This window comes from Acomys russatus, chromosome 19 (assembly GCF_903995435.1).
Source record: "Acomys russatus chromosome 19, mAcoRus1.1, whole genome shotgun sequence".
NCBI classification, from domain to species: Eukaryota; Metazoa; Chordata; class Mammalia; order Rodentia; family Muridae; genus Acomys; species Acomys russatus.
In genome coordinates, this window is record NC_067155.1 from 46168418 (window position 1) to 46187683 (window position 19266).

General features: G+C 46.5%; 1 protein-coding gene across 3 annotated transcripts in view; it reads right to left on the reverse strand.

Annotated features, from left to right (window-relative positions):
* The window catches only part of Caln1 (calneuron 1), a 443920-nt gene that overhangs the window by 217246 nt on the left and 207408 nt on the right, over positions 1–19266 (reverse strand). For all 3 annotated transcript variants that reach the window (XM_051161377.1, XM_051161376.1, XM_051161378.1), the window contains one exon: positions 7489–7632. In XM_051161377.1, coding sequence (XP_051017334.1) covers positions 7489–7632 — 144 coding nt within the window. The remainder of the gene's footprint in view (positions 1–7488; positions 7633–19266) is intronic.

A 19266-nucleotide genomic window follows, 5' to 3' on the forward strand; every position in this document is an offset into this window, starting at 1 on the left:
GAGGCAATGAGTTGCGGGGGAGGGGCAATAAAGAAAGACACCTTACATCCTGCTCTGGCCTCCACATGCATGCACATGGACACAGGCACGCATGCATACACATGGACATAGGCACTCACATGTGCACATGCATGCACAACACACACACACACACACACACACACACACACACACACACACACATACACACACCATTCCCCCAAATTCTCATTTTAAAGGTGAATTTTTTGTTCCCTAGCCACAGGAGACCAAGGGTCCATTTGGAAGAAAGAGGGTTACCTCACAAAATATGAGGGAGGTGGTGCAAGGGCCATGGGCTGCTGGCTCCATCATTTTAGAGAACTTCCCTCTAAGCTAGTTTGGCTCACTCTAGGTGACAAACTTGTCATGTTCAAATCACTAGAAATGCAGAAAGTGCTCCAAAGTAACCCTTAAGCCTTGAAAGCAACATGACTTTATACTTCAGTGAAGCCTGCAAGGAGCCACAGCAGCGACTGGGGAGCCCCAGATCTGAGGGAAATAAATGAGGGCACTGCAGAGCTCCCGGGGTCCCCAAAGCATCCAGTCTACTCACACTTCTACAAAAGCATTCAGCTCCCCTATGTGTGTATGTGTGTATGTGCATATGTGTGTGCTTGTGTGCACATGTGTACATCTGCCTGTGTGTGTGCACATGTGCCTGCATGTGTGCATGCCTCCCTGTGTGTGTGTGTGTGTGTGTGTGTGTGTTTGCACTTTTACTGGCAACTGAACCTAGCACCTTGTGCATACTAATCAAGTATTCTAACCATTACAACCGCCTCAGCATTCTTCTTACTTTGTATTCTTTATTCTTGCTCAGGCTGACCTTGAACTTGTGATGGCCCTGGCTCAGGCCCCTGAGTAGCTAGGATGACAAGCTGAGGTAGGTTTCAGCATGATGGTCTGGCAACTCTTCAAGGATGGTTCATAAATGTTATTATGTCGCTATTCACTTTGCTATGACCAGATAGCCGACAGAAACCAACTTGAGGGTAGAAGGGTCTTGGCTCAAGGTTTAAGGGAAGACAGTCCATCGTGGCAAGGAAGACACAGCAGGGGGAGTGGGAGGCTGTTCGCTTACAGCTAGGTAGACCAGAAAGCCAGGAGCTGGATGATTGCTTGTGCTCAGCCAACTTTCTCCTTTTTGCCTCTTTTTTTTTTTTTTTTTTTTTTTCAGTTCAGGACTCCATCCCAGGGGACAACGCCATCCACATTCAGAGTGGGGATGGTAGGAGGGCAGTTTACCCATCAGCTAAGTCTCCCTGGAAACGCCACTGTAGATACACACACACACACACACACACACACACACACTTCATTAATGCCCTAGGCATTTCCTTGTGTATGCATGTGTGTCTATATGCGTATGAAGGTACATACAGGTGTGCATATGCACATGCATATGTGTATGCATTTGTATGGCAGCCAGAGGGTAACCTCCAGTGCCATTTCCCAGGAAGCCATCCACCTTGACTGGCTTCTTGTTGCTTGGGGCGGGAGGGAGGGGAATGATGAGTGTGTGTGTGTGTGTGTGTGTGTGTGTGTGTGTGTGTGTGTGTGTGTGTGTGTCCATTTATCTTGAGACAGGGGCTCTCACTTTTACCTGGACCATACCAATCCAACTAGGCTAGTTGACCAGGGAACACTAGGAATCTACCGGTCTCTGCCTCCACAGTGTCCCTACTACACATGTAAGCTACCATGCCTGGCTTTTCAATGTGGCTTCTGAGGATCAGTCCAATCCGCTCATTCTGGCAAAGCAAGCACTTCACTGACTGAGCCACCTCCCCATGTACCCCCCTAGGCATTTTTTTTGTAATGCAGTCAAGTTGACAATCAAAATCATCCATCACAAGGTGAAAATGAGCAGTTGAGTCCAAGGTCAAAAAAAAAAAAAAAAAAGCAGCAGCTTTTCTAGTAAAAAGCCAAAGAAAGCCCTGGGCAATGAACAGAAGCTCTGAGTTTTTGTTTAACTCAGAACAAAAGTTTAAAACATACAAGACACACACACACACACACACACACACACACACACACACACACACACACACACACCTCAGTCTCAGTACTGACAGCCAACTGGCTACAGACCAGGAGAGTAATTCCAGACCCTTCTGCTGGTCCTCCATTCCACCCTCTGGGACTGTCTGGCTGAGCCTGTGTGGAAGACATCCAACAAGTGTCTCTGATCCAAAGAGGCTACTGTTCGAAGGCAGCCGGCAAGGCACCCCGCTGCCTGGGAGCCCCTAATGAAAACCATATGTGAGGGCTTGGCATGCAACGACAGGCTCAGTCAGTTCTAGCGAGGTCTCGTGCTGAAGGCATGACCTCATTGTCGGGCAAAATCAACTCAGCAGGCACCCTAAGAAGAGATGGCGAGAGTGAGGGTGCAGATTTGCTCTTAATTGTGTCCACATTTTCTGCTTCCTCAGATGCTAGGGTCTAGAACTGGAGCGATGCCGTCATCTTGCACTATGAAACCCCAAATGTTCACTTTCGTCTTCCTGTGTGTGTGTGTGTGTGTGTGTGTGTGTGTACGTGCGCACATGCACGCATGTGCATGCGTGTAGCCGTGTAACCTGACTAGCCAGTGAGTCCTGGGGCCCACCTGTGCCTGTGTCACCAACACTGGGATGACAGCCATGTACCACTGTATTTGCTTTGTTTTAATAGGTTCTAGGGAATTCAAGCGCTTATGCTTGCACAATAATCCGTCTTTCTTACTGGTTTCTCTTCCCAGCCCCTTTAAAAGTTACAGTTTTAAACTATAATACAAGCAATTAACAAACCAATTAGTGTTTATCCTGCAAACACAAATGTCACTATATTTTAGGCATTATTGATATAGCTATTTCCCCAGCTCTTTTTAGGAAGAATAGAACTACATCATAACTTCTTAAAAACAGATGAGCTCAAAGGGCCTCATTAGGAATATGGTCAATCCAGCCATAGCCAGAACTTGGCAGCCCAGAAACTTCCTGTCACAGCCTTTGGTAATAAAATGCCTACAGACGAACATTTCCCCCTGCAATGAGGCTTTAAAAAAAACTTTACACTTTTCACATTTAGTCAGTATTTTCATATAGTTAGTAGTATTTTTTTTTTCAGGCAAAAAATTGAATTTAAGGAAGCCGTGTCTTTAAAAATAAGTAAACGCTGTTACCTCTGCAAGATCAAGCCAAGTACATGAGCCAACAGTCCTACAGGCATCCCTGATTGGACTCAGTGGGGGAGAATAAAAGAGGGGACATGAAGGGTGGATGGTGACGTGTTGGGGGCTGTCTGGAAGGAATGGGAGTGTACATAATCAAGATGTACTGTTTGCATGTATAAAATTATCAAGCAATAAATAAGACACTCTATCAAAGTAATAATAAAAAAAAAATAAGGGGCTGGAGAGATGGCTTGGTGTTTAAGAACACTTGCTGCTGCTCTTGCTGAGGGACCTGAGGTTCAGTTCCCAGCACCCACTGGTGCTTCACAACCGGCCGGAACTCCAGTTCCAGTGGGTTGGACACCCTTTTCTGACCTCCATGGTCATTAGTGTGTGCACACGCACATGCACACACACACACACACACACACACACACACATACGTGCACACACATGTGCACAGGCACACATATCCACATAAATAAAAATGGAATAAACCTTTAAGAGTACATCAGTGTAGGCTAGGCACGATGGTACACATTTGAGAAACTAATGTAGGAAGAATGCAAGTCCTAGGACAGCCTGGGTTTACAGAGTTCCAGGATAGCCTGAGGTTCACAGCAAGGCTCTGGTCTGTCTCCAAAAATACCAGTGCTCAAAACTAAATCAAATACATGAAAAGCATTTTTACCTGGCCGGTCTCTGTGAAATACTTGGCGAATTGTCTTTGGCTGAATGGACTGACAGAAACTCTCTAACTATTTGCATCCGTGTTCTGACAGCAGAGTTCATGTGATTGTGGTAAAACCGCAGGTTGTTGAAGGTTTAGAATAGTGTAGAGCCAGTGGAGCCAATGCCTGAACATGTCTCCCTGTGCTCCCTGAGGAATGTCCCCACATAAGGTCCTATGGGGCTCCAACCATTATGCAGGCAGCCAGGGTCTTCAAATTCATGAGAACTCTCCCTGGGCCGGAACCGAGCAGTTAACGCAGTACTGGCCCTGTATGTGTGATGACTAATCTTGGTTATTGACATCATAAGATCTAGAACAGTGGTTCTCAACCTTCCCAAGGCTGCGACCCTTTAATACAGTTCTTCATGTTGTGGTGACCGCCTCCCTCCCCCAACCACGAAATTATTTTCCTTGCTACCCCGTAACTGTAATTCTGCTTCTGTTACGAACCATACGTAAACATCTGGTGTGTGCAGGGTGTATTTTCATGGTTACAAGTCGACCTGGAGGGGTCGCAACCCACAGATTGGGACATCATCATCATCTCCTCCACCACCACCAGCATCATCACCATCCTCAAGGAGACATGCTGTGGCTGTGGATGTATCTAAGGAGGAGTTTCCAGATTAGGTGAATTGGGGCAGGAAGATTTGTCCTAAATGGAAGTGGCCCCACCCCATGGGCTGGGGTCCTGTGCAAAATGAAAAGAGGAGTGAGCGAGCTAAGCGCGGCCATTCCTCTCTCTCTCTCTGCTTCCTGACTGCGGCTACTTCATGTTTTTTCCCTTGTGTGGATATTTGCACGGGAGTTACAGGTGGCTATGAGCTTCCCAGTGAGGAAGGTCCTCAGTGAGAGCAGCAAGCATCCTTTACTGCTGAGCCATCTCTCCAGCCCCAAGAATTTCTCAACTAAACAACGACACCTTTTTCGACCTATAAACAGCGTCAAACTTTTTTTTTTTTTAATTAAGAGGGCTCCGTTGGTGTGACAGCTGTGTTCTCATGACTCGGGAGGCTGAGGTGTAAGGACTCCCATGAGTCTGAGGCCAGCCAGGGATACAAGGTAACACCCCTGTGTCCAGAAAAAAACAAAAATTAAAACAAAAAGGTTTTAAGTAGGAGATTGTCCTTTAGCAAGCACTCCTTTGAGGACAGGGAACGGATGGAAGAGAAGGTTTTACTGTAGGCACTTTGCCCCAGCACTGCAGAACTGTGGCTACAATAGAAAGCACGGTCGCATCAGGCCTGCAGAGGCACAGTGAGTCACCATCCATCAGGGACTGCTCAGACAATGCATGCCCCCGATAGAGCAGCTCTGTGCTGAGCCAAAATAAATAAATAAATAAATAAATCACCATCCGCAGCTGCACTCCGTTCACCATATGGTCTCCATTGTCCTCTCTATCACATCTTGCAGGGAGGACAGGAGAAAACTAGACGTAAAGCTGGCATACAGACCAAGCAAGCAGTCCCGTACCAGATTGTTCTGGTTTCATTTATGTTGCTGGGATTAAAAACAAAAACAAACCACTTTGACCAAAGGCAGTTTAAGATAGAAAAATGTTTTTATTTCATCTTAATTTCATCTTACACTACCTGGTCACAGTCCATCATTCAAAAAAGTCGGAGACGGAACTCAAAGAAGGAACGTGAAGTTGGGTGTATTAGTTACTTGCCCTTTGCTGTGATTAAAAACGCCACCAAGAAAAGTGACCTATGAAAGAGTTTGTTTTGGCTTACGGTTCAAAGGGATACCAGTCCATCATGGTGGGAAGACATGAAAGCAGATAGAGCAAACTGGAAATGGGGCAAGGCTATAAACTCTCAGAGCTGGTGCCCAGTGATGTACTGCTTATGGCAAGGCTCCAGCTCCTAAGGGTTCCATAACCTCCCTAAACAGCGCCACCTACTGGGGACTGAGTATTAAAATACATGAGCCCATGGGGAACATTTCTCATTCAAAGCACCACAACTGAACTGCTATTCCACAAAGCAGGCTGTGACTCTGCAGTTGCCATTCCTCAACCTCCAAATGGCTGGGATCACAGATCTGTACCAACAGCCCTGGCTGTGATCATTGTCCTTTTGTCTGGCTTACTATGCTATTCTATGTGATTTCCTCCTAACTGAAATACTCCTTTCTGGAGGGAGGCTCTTAAGACCCAGGAAGTAAATAAGACATACAAGTCTCAGGAAGTCCCTGAAACTCACAAGATTTATAAGGCACCTCCTCGGCATTATATAAGCAGTAGCAACAGCTGGAGAAAGGTCTCCTACCAGCTTTGCTGCCTGCAAGCTATGGTGAGAGCCAAGCTCCAGGGGTGCAGCTGTGTGTCGGGGACTGGGAGAACAGGTCAGTAAAGTACTTGCCTTGCAGGCATGAGGACCAGAGGGCAGGTCACCACAATGAATGTTTTAAAAATTAAAGCTGGAGGCATACAAGCACACTTTTGTAATCCTAGCACTGGAGGGGTGAAAACAAGAGGATCCCATGGGGAACAGCCACCAGTCAGTGAATCCTGACTCCCAAAGAAAGACCTTTCCTCAAGAACAAAGGTAGGTGGTGCCTGAAGAATGTCACCTAAGGTTGACCTCTGACCTCTACACGAACACGCTCTAATATGCTCACATACTCACATGTGCAAACCCACGTATATATGTGTGCAAAGAGGCACAGCTTGCTTTTAAAATGGAAGGTAGAGACCAGAAAGGTGTCTCGGTGTTTTAAGTGTTTGCCACCCAAGCTTAGAACACCAGAGCTTGAATTTCACGGACCCACATAAAATATATGTGGCCTTAATTCTAGACTCAGGAGGTGGGGATGGGATTCCCACTCCAAGTGGCTAGCTAGACTAGGGATATTTGGAGCTCCAGGTTTGACTGAGAGACCCTGCCACAGTGAATCAGATGGGAAAAAATGGAGAAAGGTTTTAGACATTAACCTCAGGTTTCCACATACATGTGCACACATGTGCACACATGTGCACACATGTGCAAAACCATGCATATACTTACACATGCACATCACATGTATGAAAGTGGGAAAAATAATATTTATATCATTTTTTAATGTGTGTGTGTGTGTGTGTGTGTGTGTGTGCATGTGTGCATATTAGTGTAGCTCCTGCAGAGATTAGAGACGTCAATTCCCCCTGGAGCAGGGATTATGGATGGTTCTGAGCCACTCAACATGGGTGCTGAAAGCCAAAATTGAGTGGAAGGATGTGCGTTCTTAACCACTGAGCTCTCCCACCCTGAGAATGGGAAAATAAATAAAATAAAATGGGAGAGAAAGGAGAAGGGGGAGGGTGTGTCTCACTGTTCCACCAACCAAAGTGGCTTCATCCATCCCTGTAACTGTCCCCCAAACCATCCCTGCTGGCCCCTGGAGCTCACACATTCCTGTCGGGACAGATTCAGATCAAGTTCAGGTTTCTATGCCTGACGTGTAAAGTGAGATGGGGCTCAGAGCATGAGGCTTGTATAAATCCCAACCCAGAGAATGAGGCGGGGGCTGGGGGGGGGGAAGCGGGAGGGTAGAGGTGGGGAGCGCACCCCAGCAGTACTAAGCAGGGCCTCACCGTCCATGTCCAGACGCTGCATAATGATAGCCAGCTCCACTTCACTCGGCATGTATCCCAAAGAGCGCATGGCCATGCCCAGCTCCTGCTTGGAGATGAAGCCGTTCCCATCTCTGTCCAGAACGCGAAAGGCTTCTCGGATTTCTGCAAGTGAAAAGCAGAGAAAGTCCACGGTCACATGGCTGTTTCATTGCACTCAAACCACGGGTGACTAATAGGTAGCTTCTGGCTGTACCAGTTGGAGGCTCACTGCTTTTCTGGCCACTGTGACTGAACACATGATTTTCTTCAAAGCAATTTAAGAAAGAAAGAGTAGAGCAATGAGACTCCGTTGGCAGAGACTGCTCTAGCATGCATGAAGCCACAGAGCTCCATCCCCAGGCATGGTGATGCCTGTTGTGATCCCAGCCCTCAGAAGAAAGGTGGAAACAGGAGGATACCCTAGGCTTCATAGCAAGGTAGGGTCCAGTCTGAGCTACATGCAAACCTGTGCCTAAATAAATAAATAAATAAATAGACAATAAGATGACTAAGGTGGAGAAATGATTGAGGAAGAAAGCCAGAATCAATCTCTGGCTTGTAAGCGTATGCACCCACACGCGCACATGAACGCATGCAAAAATAATTATAAAATAAAATGTGAAGAGAAAGAGAGGAGAAGGAAGGAAGGGCCAGGAAAAGAAAGGAAGGAAAGAGGAATGAGAGAGGAAAAGAAAAACAGAGACAAAACAAAACAAGAGGCAGATGGCCCGGGGTGTCTGTACACATTGCAATAGGCACAGTCAGGCAGGGATCCCAGCAGAAAACTGCCTCGATGAAGGGAAAGACTGTGTGAGCTTTGCAGAAATGACAGGGTCGGGGGAAAGTGTTTGAGAGTCCCCCTGCTCCTGCTGGAGACGTGCAGTGTTTAATAACCTCCGAGGACAGGAGGTGAGCATCCCGCTGCTTCTATTCCGTCCCTCTAATCCGCAGTTGTTTTATGACTATAAACAGCCACCGCTCGGTATGAATGTCAAAGAGGTTCGAAAGAACTCTAATCACTTTCTCCCTAGTCAGGAGAAGAACTTGACTCTCCTGTCACTAAGGCTCATTTCGCATGGCAGGAAGTCTCCCACTTTTTACTCTGGGCTATGTCTACTTCCTTTCCCCCAGCACCTCCAAAGCTCGCCGTCCTAGATTGAGTGAACATTTTTCACCAGGCCACCCTTGCGAGACATGAAGCCTTTGAGATCCCAGTTTAAAAGGAGGTCCATCCTGTGCATCAGAAGAAGGCTAGACCTGCAGCCACTGGGAGCTGCCCCAATAGATCCAATGTAGGGAAGATGCAGGGTACAGACAGCTCAGTGGTGGTAAGGGTCCTGGCTATATAACCATGAGCACCCAAGTCCATGGTATTTGTCTTTCTCGGTCCAGCTTATTTCATTTAACATGAAGGCTTTCGGCGCCCTCCAAGTACAAAACTCAATTCTTCGTTAAGGCAGTACAATACTCTACTGTGTGCATGTACTACACTTATCATTTGTAGGAGTACATGCAGACTAGGTCAGTTTCAGGCTATTGTGACTAGTACAAAAATAATCATAGATGTGCAGGTTTTATAGCCAATGCAGAGTAGAGCAGGGGCCTGAGTTGGGCTGTTGGTAGAAGTCCCAGGATAGTTGTGCGGTGGGGGTGGGGACTCATCAGGGACAGCTGTCCTGGGGCAGTCCTGGGGACCATGTGCCTGGGCTTGGAAAGAGACCTGGAGATGAAAGGGGCATTTGACACACGAACAAGATGTGGCTTAGTGGCCTGAGGTATCCACCTAGTGGGTTTCTGGGACAGACCGCCTAAACAGATGGAATGGCGGGGCAGGGGGGGGGGTGTTGGGGAGCAGGGTTGGGATGTTGCTGTCTGGGGGATCCACTGAGAGCTTTGAAATACCCAGGAGTAATACTGCTACACCGGAAGGTAAATCATGACTATGTGGGGTGGCAGAAACTGTGCACGTGAATGCAGATGCCACAGGAGGACAGAGGGATCATCTGATCTTTTGGAGCTGGAATTACTGGCAGCTGTGAGCTATCTAACATGGACACTGGGAGGCAGTTAGGTCCTCTGGAGGAATGGTATGCTTTCTTAGCCACCCAGCCATCTCCTCAGCTGAGCTATCTCCCCAGATGCTGTCTTCCACATCGATTTCCATAGTGGATGCAACAGTTTACATCCCTGCCGACCCACTTCCCTTATATCCCAATGCATGAACTGGATTGGGGAACCACCCGGATCATCTATCCAAGACAGGCTCTATTTCAAGACCCTGAACCCAACCACACCAAAGAATTCTTTCCAGGGAACCATCCGGAATTCAGGGATTAGGGCCTGGCATTCCCTAGGGATGTTCTCAGGGTGATGAGGGTGATGATACTCTTTCACCCGGAGCTGCTTCTTTGAACAACTTTCTTTCCTCCTTCCTTGCCAAAGTCACATTCGTCCTTTGTGACCACATCTAATTTCATTTCTGTTGCTGTTACAAAACACCCTGACCAAAAGCAACATAAGGGAGGGGAGGGTTTGTCTGGGGCCACTGCTCCAGACCACGGTCCATGGTTGCAGTGAAGGCACAGTAGGATTCCAGCAGCTAAACATAGCCATAGTCAAGGGCAGGAGAGAAACAATGGTGCCCATGCTGCCTGCCTACTAGGTGTACCTAGCTGGCTTTCTTCACTCTTACAGCTCAGGCTCCAGGCCGTGCAATGGTGGCACTCTCTACAGACCCTGTCTTCCCACATCAGTTAACAGTCAAGACACGTCCACCAGCCAACTTAACCCAGAGAACTCCTCCCCCAGACTCTGCCCAAGTGATTCCGTTGTATAGAGGTTGTGTACGGTTCAAATATAAGGTTAGCGTATAAAGTTAAACCCAGGCAGCATACGTAGATTCCAGAGGGTAAAAAAAGATGGCTTTGCCAGCCACAGCAATGCCTGTCTCTCAATCTGCTAACTATCCAGCAAGCCATTTGCCCCTGTCACATGACATCCTGTATGCCCCAGCACTGTGTGGGGGTAAAAACAGAAGATTAGTTGAGGAGTACAGGTTGACAGCCTAACTGCAAATTCAGTGAGAGACTCTGTCTCAAGAGAATAAGGTAAGAGTGACAGAGTAGGACACCTACCAAAGTTCTCTGGCCTCTGTGCATCTGCACAGGCATGCACACCAGTATGCATGGTATACACACACACACACACACACACACACACACACGGGGGGGGGGGGGCGGAACAAAGGAAAGAAAGGATGTCTTCTCTCAACTCCAAGTCTCAACATAGACTTCTTTTATTGCCATCTGTTCCCGACTCATATTGTAAGAGGCATGAGACAGACAGCTAGCAGACTAATAACGACAAATACATCAGTCTCAATAAACTAAAAATTATAGGACTGAGAGGCTGGGAGAGATGGTTCAGTGGTTAAGAAGAGCACTGGCTGTTCCTGCAGAGGACCTGAATTCAAGTCCCAGCAACCACATGGCACCTCACAACTGTCCGTAACGCCAGTTCCATGGGATCTGATAATCCCTTTGGCCTCTGTGGGCACCAGGCATAAAGGGGTACACAGATATACATGCAAGCAAAACACCTTATACATTAAGTAAAATTAATTGAGATTAAATTAAAAATTAAAAAAAGAGTCATGGGCTTGAAAAGATGGTTCCACAGTTAAGAGTGCTTGTTGCTCCAGCAGAGAAACCAGGTTCAACTCCCAGTACCAAGGTTGGATGACTGAAAACCACATATAACTAACTCTAGCTCCGGGGCATTCAACATCTACCCCTGGCCTCCATGAGCACCTGTACTCAGGTATACACACACACTCAGACGCACAGGCATATACATAATTAAAGATAAATCTTTAAAAATAATAATCACGTATAACCAGTAATTTTTATCAGTATTAATACTAGCTTATCATGTGGAATGCTTGCTGCAAACACATGTGGACCCAGCAGAGAGAAAAGCCAGCCTGTGAGCAAAGACACCAGGCTCCTGGCCAGGCTTCGTAGCTAATTATGTTGGCAGCCAAGACCAGAGGTCTCAATTTGCTCCCGTGTAAAATGAGCTGGGTTGGCTATGAGGCCCCCTTGGTTCCTACCAGCCCTCCCCTCTGCGGATGCATGAGCATCGTTAAAGACGGGAGAACAGGAAGCCTGTGTTCTCTTACATACCTTATTAATCCGCCCTCCCCCTCCAGCCTCTTCTTTCCTTCCATGGCTGGAATAAAAGCAAGTTTTCATCAAACCCAAATTCTTTGTCTGCATTTTCAGTCTTTTACCATCGACACAATATACCCAGTCCCAGGTATCATGAAAGCACTTGGTCACGGCAGAGAGCACCAAAGAACACCTGAGCCCCCACGCAGCCTGACTCTAGACTCTGGATACCGCAGGATGCACAGGCAGGATCTCCTGAAGTGTTTTCAGGCAGTTGGTCCAGACCCCAGCCTCGCTTACCTGGTCTGAAAAGTAGCGGATCTAATTTTCTTAATATTACTGTGATAACACACTTTGATCAAAAGCACCTTAGAGGAGGAAAGAGTTAATTTGTCTACACTTCCAGGTACCAGTCCATCTCTGAGGGAAGTCAGGGCAGAAACTCCAATAGGAACTTGACATAGAAGCTATAAAGGAATGCTGCTTGCTGGCCTATGCTTATCTAGCTTTTTTTCATACCACCCAGGACCGCTGCCCAGGGATGGTACAACCCACAGTGGGCTGAGCCCTCCTATATCGATTAACAATCAAGACATGACCACAGGCCAATCTGATCTAGGCAATTCTTCTGTTGAGACATCCAAATCGAGTGACTCTAAACTGCATCAAGTTGATAGTTGGCGCTAACTAGGACTACGAGATGCCTGTAATCTCTTTCCAGCCTCGGTACTGGCATTGTAAACTTGGTGACAGAATGGTCCATAGAACAGAAGAAAATGTGAGATGATGACAGGGCTTTGTGGCCGCAGTCCTGGATAGACAGTTGCCCAGTGAACCTCTTTATCTGGACTACTCCTTCCCAAGGTATCACACATCTTACACATTTAATTCTGAACCTTCTCCAAGGCTTCTCACACCACCAAATAGAATAGCCCCCCTCTGTAAGGGTTAATATTGTCCACTTGGCAGGATCTAAATACATCCCTGGGTTTAACTTGAGGGTATTTTTTAGATCAAGTTAACTGAAGGAATAGCTGTACACTGTGGGGTGGGATTATTCAGTGGACTGGGGTCCTAAACAGAATAAAAAGGAGGAAGCGAGCTGGGAACCATATCCATCTCTCTCTGCTTCCGAACTGTGGATGCCGCACGCTCCTGCCACCATGATGGACTGTGTCCCTTCAAACTGTGAGGCATAAATACATCCTTCCTAAAGTTCTTATGTAACCAATACTTTGTCACAGCAGGCAGTAGGAAAGGGGCCTCATGTACCTTTCTTATCAGTAAGTTCTTTTTAGTCATTGCCACAATCAAAAGAGAAACAACTTCAGGGGAATAAAAGAATTTATTTTGGCTAGGTATTTTACTGGATTCAATCCATGATCACTTGGACCCATGCATTTGGGGGAAAGATCATGGTGGCAGGAGTGTGTGATCAGGAAGCAGAGAGTGAGATGCAAAGGGGCTGGGCGTAACAGACCCACGAGCTTCCCAGGCTCAACTCCTTGCCCCAATGACCTATATCTTCAAACTAGGTCCCACGTCCTAACGTTTCCAGAACTTCTCCAAATAGCATCACCATCTGGGGGCACATTTCATATTTATGATCCTGTCTGTTGCAAAGTCCCCACACCGCTCTTGTGGACTCTCGACATGCCCCAGATATCACTGTGAACTTCCGCCTGTATCCTTGCACTGATCAGACAAGGGTGCCATGGTGAGGTGGGGTGTGGTTCTGTGGCCAGAGGTTGGCAGGTCATTGCTGCCTTTCTCAGACACTATATGCATCGTGTCAGGAAGGAAGCCATTCTAAAGAAACACTGCACTTCCCCTTTTGACTTCCAGATTTATTGGAACAGTGGACTTTCTCCAGGAGTGGGGAAAGAGAAAGCTGGGACCCTGGGGCGAGGCAGTTCTGACTTCCTATCAGGCCACCTCGCACAGGACACTAAAATCTAAAAACTGAAGGGCGAGGGATGAATAGGATGACACCTTGTTACATGGAGACCTCTTGCCCTCTAAATCTAGACCTCGTGTGGTGACGCTGAAGATGGACGTGCAGGTTCACTGGGCCTCTTTATACCTCTTCCCAGTGAGGCCACTTTTATTCAAAACTCTCCCTCTTCTGTTTGCCACCATTAATGGCCTCTTTAATTAGACTGTTAGCTAGAGCAGGCTTGTCGGGATCCAGGCACTGACAATCTACGGTAACAACTCCGTCAGATGACTTGATCCTGGCTCCTAACTGACAAAGGTATGGCCTGTGTACATCGTATATCTGCTCGTATGCCGTGCATATTACACACAGGTGCTGGTGGGAGCATTCAAAAACTTCTTTTTGTTTCAAAAGAGCTGAGAAACGGGGGGAGGAAGCAGAACACAAAACCGCAACCCCATCACGGAGCTCCTGGAAATTCAATTTTTCCAGGATAAAGCAAGCCAGACTGGAAGAGGCAGGTAACGTGTGCCTCGTTTTGATTCTTATTAGCAGAACATGGTATGGAATGATCTCATAAAACCAGCAAAGACACTGGAGCAGACAGGACCCCTTTGTGTCTGGCTCACAGCACCCGTGGGCTCTGGTTCTACTTTTCCTTCCATGGCCCACAGCTCCAGCACTTGGGAATATGCCCTGAGCATATACTTCTTACTGGTATTTTTATCTTTGGTGGTGGTAGTGCTCTCTCTCTCTCTCTCTCTCTCTCTCTCTCTCTCTCTCTCTCTCTCTCTCTCTCTCTCTCTCTCATTCTGCCTCTCTCCCTCTCTCCTTCCCTCTCTCTCTGCATGTATTCATATGTGTGTGTCCTCATGTGTGTGTATGTGTGTGTACATTCATGCATAATGTATGTTGTGCATGTGTGTGTGTTGTGCATTATGTATATGTTGTAAGTGGTTGTGATTGCTTGTGCTTCGGAGTTAGGTGAGCATGCTGTGCATGCATCTTTGACTGAGTTTCCCTTCCAGTCTTGTATGCCTGATTGGGCTCAGTGAAACCCCAGCACCGTTAAGACACCTTCACGAGCTGCAGAAGTGGTGCCCGCGGTTGGTGGCGTTAGGAAACGGTTCTTATTTCATTTCTGTTGCTGTAATAAAAGCACCCTAATAAAAAACAACTTAGAGGAGAAAGGGTTTGTTTTAGCTCACAGTTCCAGTATAACCCATCACTGCAGGGAGGTCACAGAATCAGGAACTTGAAACACTAGTGATATGACACCCAAGAGTCCAGAACAAAGAGCAGCGATTACATACGTGCTTACTTATCCTCAGCTCCATCTCTACCTTTATACAGTCCAGGACCCAAACCCAGTGAATGACGCTGCCCACAGTGGGCACGTCTTCACATATCCATTAACAGAATCAAGAAAATTTCCCCACAGACCTCCTCCTACAGGCCAACCCTACATAGGCAATTTCCCATGAGACTCTTGCCAGCTGTCCCAGATGAACCTAGGCTGTATCAAGCTGCTAGCTAGAAGTAACCATCACAGCTCTCCAGTCTACGTCATTAAGGGCATGTTTGTACTTTGTGCTGTAGAAAGCAATCTGGATGTGAACGCTGTAAGGAGCCTACCATTTTGTTTGTTCTAGTTACATAGTTTTTTGTTTTGTTTTGTTTTGTTTTTTTACTTTTATTGATGTTTTCTGAATTTCACATTATGCACCCAAATCCCACCCATCTCTCTGTCCCTTCACTTCTACCCTCTGCATTCTACTCTTGCACCCTCCCCTTCAAAAATAAAATAAAATTAATTTTTAAAAATCTCTGTGGAAGATACATTACGGTGTGTCCCACAGTATACCCTTTTGTTGAAACATCTTTACCTGCAACTGTTCACTGCAATGAGTCATTGGTCTGGTTCAAGGCCTCTGACTTCTGCTACACTGGGACGTCTCTCTGATATCCTGCTGTTGCCCTGTTGTCATGGAGATCTGTAGGACCGGCTCCTTCAAGTGCTCCAGCAGTTCATAGATGGGGTGGATGTTGGGGTGATGGGGTGGATGTTGGGGTGGGCCAACTCAAAGCCCTGGATCTGGGGCCTGGGTTGCAGCTGGGTCAGCCCACCAGTTCTCCCGCGCCTATGCCACTAGTGCCAGCTCTGCAGAAGTGCCCTGGCTAGCTCACTCAGTGCCACATCTGGCAAAGCACGGAGCCAGCTCTCATGCTATCATACCCTTGGGACTGGCTCCTGTACTTCAGCCACCAGGGCCAGCTCTACTGTGTTGCTCAGAAGAGGTGTAGGACCTGCCAGTTCCTTTTAATCAGTATGGTTTTCAAGGGAAATGCAAGACTCAGAAGCTTTGGTATTTGCCAAACCCCTGCTACCCACAGAGACGGGGTGGAAAGGAAAAAGCACCATCACCAACAGGAATCCCAGAGATAAGACGGTCAGGCGAGACCATAGGAGAAAGAATAAACTTTAGAATGACTTGCTATGATGGTCCATGCTAATTGTCAACTTGTCACAGCCTGGAATACCTGGGAAGAGAGTCACAGCGTGGGACAGTCTAGACCAAGTTGGACAAGAGTCATGTTGATAGAGGCTTATGCAGAGTGTTAACTGGTGTGAGAAGGGCCCAGCCTGGTAGTGGACATCACCATGCCCCAGTTTTGGATCCTGGACTATATAAGAGTAGAGAAAGCCGGCTGAGCAGTAAGAAAGCAAGCATTCATTCATCTCTGCTCTTCATTATGAGTGGGACAAGCTACTTCAAGAGCCTGCACTGACTTCCCCACAGCAATGGCCAATAGCCTGGCATTGTGAGCTAGAATAAGCCTCTTTCCCCAGAAGTCACTTTTATCAGGGCGTTATCAGCAGAAGAGAAACTGGAAGACTCTCATTGAGCCCACTCCCTGTATTAACTGCTAACAATGAGATGGAACTCAGGTCCCCCGCGGTGGTAAACCTCTGTCTTCTTGGCTTCCTAGCTCTCTGAAAAAAAGGCTCAATTTATAGTTTTCAATTCTTATCTCCATTCACTGGTTTCTCAGAGTATCAGGCAACACCTATCCAGTTCAAGTTTTAATACCACGCTGTCCCAGTGGCATGTGGAATGTGAAAAGGAGACACAGAAAGACACATTTCCTGGGAGAAGAAATCTAATCACTGCCTGTGGAATTGTCCTGAAGCTAAGTCTGCATTCCCATGGGGATCTAGCTGGGCTTCTCCTCCTTAGAATGATGTTCATGACCTCGAGCCCAAAGGGCCTTGGGTAGACCAACTTCTTGTTTCTGCAATAATTCTTTGCTTCTTAAATTTATCCTGTTGTGGGAAAGGGTAGAAGGGCTTACAAGGCCCCTTCCCTCTCTGAGGAGTTATAGACGGCTTACAGCAGCTAGAGAGGTCATAAGGTTCTGTTCCTCTGGGATCTATAGGCAGCTAATAGTAACTAGAGAAGGTAGAGACAGTGGTTAGCCAGTTATGATGCCTGGGCTTTAGTAAACAATCCCACCTCACCTCATGAGCCTAAAAACAACCCTATGAGACCCATTGGGCCATACAGTACTAAAAGGTAGAAGGAAGAGTTGTTAGAAAAAGTAAGAACAAGAATCAACAGGAGTTGGAGTGGATGAAAAGGGGTAAAGTGGGGGTAAATATGATCAAACGCATTAGACACATGTATAAAGATGTCATCATGGAACCTGTTGGTGTGTGTAATTCATATATACTAATACAAATATCTTTAAACTACCCATGACGAGCACTGAGAACTGTTAATCCAGGTTGAGTGCCCTGTCAAAATCCTGCCTCAGATCCAGGAGGTCTTCATAAAGATACAGCCAGGTGAGGCAGGAACAAAGCCAAAGGTCCATTTATCTCAGGGAAGACAGACTCAGAGGAAGGTCAGGCACAAGCCAATGGCAATGTTAACCCTAATGCCCTGAATGTGAAGCATCAGGTGCCATTTACAGCACTGATTTGCCACTCAAGTTAGTAGTGAAGAGCGAGCAGTTTCCTGGCTTGATTCCCACAGGACTCAAAAAATCTACTCATTTTCTGTATCCCTAGAAAGAATGTAAGGTTTTCATTTGTGTGTATATATGTGGCAAAGGGGTTGTTTATGTGTGCCCATGTGTGTGCACTCTTGCAGCATGAATGTGTATGTATGAATGAATGTACGTGTGTGTGTGTGTGTGTGTGTGTGTGTGTGTGTGTGTGTGTGTGTGTGTGTGTGTGTGTGTAGATGCTAGAATTCAATGCCAGATATCTTCTTGGGTTGCATCCCACTTTGATTTGTTTTCAGACAGGGTCTCTCACTGACCCTGGGGCCCATTGACTTGGTAAGACTGGATTGGCAAAGAGTGGTCTGGATCCACCTGTCTCTGTCCCCACCCAATGGTGGTGTTTTAGATGCCTATCCCCACACCCAGCATTTCATGTGGGTGCCAGGAGTCTGAACCCTGGTCCTCATGCTTGCATGGTAAGTACTTTACCGACTGAACCATCTCCCCAATCCTGAACGTGGGTTTTCACTGAACAAAGTAAGGAATGGAAAAGATATATTCTGTAGACACACATCATTGAAAATTGCGAAACTGGGAAGATCTAGTTCCTAAGTGAGGTAACTCTGACCCAGAAAAATGTAAGATACAGACGTACAAGTCTTTATTCAGAGGGAAAAATATAAAACAGGGATGAATTATGAGTCAGGAGAGAGGATTTAGTGGTTACGAGTATACACTGCTCTTGTGAAGAAGCTAAGCTTGGGTCTCACCACGCATGTCAGGGAGCTAATATCTACATGTAACTCCACAGGATCCATCATTCTCTTCTGGCCCCTGTAGGCACTTTGCTCACATACACATACCTACACAGAGACACACAAATATACACATTGGTTTAAGAAAATAAATATTAAAAAAGAACAAAGTTTTTAAGGGTTTCTACTTTGTCAAAGAAAAGTTAAAAAAAAAAAAAAAAACAAGAACATTTGGAGATGATTAACACAGATATTCATTCCACAAACAGCTGCTGTTTACTTACTATATATCAGATACAACATTAGGAGACGTGTTTGGTGAATAAACCCTTCCAGGCTCCAAAAATCTAATATTCTAGATGGAGAAAAAGAGGTTGACCAGATGTCCACTGGCAAGAATAGCAAATTGAATGATTCAAAAATCTCACAGAGTTCCTTAGGATGGAGGCACACTCTACAGAAAAAGTGTTATATTAGACATGGTGGGGAGGCACAGCTCGGGCCATCAGTGACCTGAGGAGCTTCTTCTCCTTTAGGGACCTTCACTCAGATAGGGCCAGAATCTTGACTATACTTCATAAAAGAACGTCAGGATGAATATTTGAGTTTCATTTATTTTGTTGTGATAAAAACATCCTGAGCAAAAGAGGCATAGAGGAAGAAGGGTGTGGCTGTAAGATCTAGCCCACCATTGAAGAGACGCCAGAGTGGCAGGAGCTTGAGACAGCTGGTCACACTACTGCCACAGTTAACAGATAAGAGAAAAATAAATGGACTTTTTTTTGGGGGGGGGGCGGCGAGGAGTTGCTCTAACTTCGCCTTCTCCTATCTCATATAGTTCAGGGCCTAGCCCATGAAACGGTGGTACATACAGTCAGGATAGGTCTCC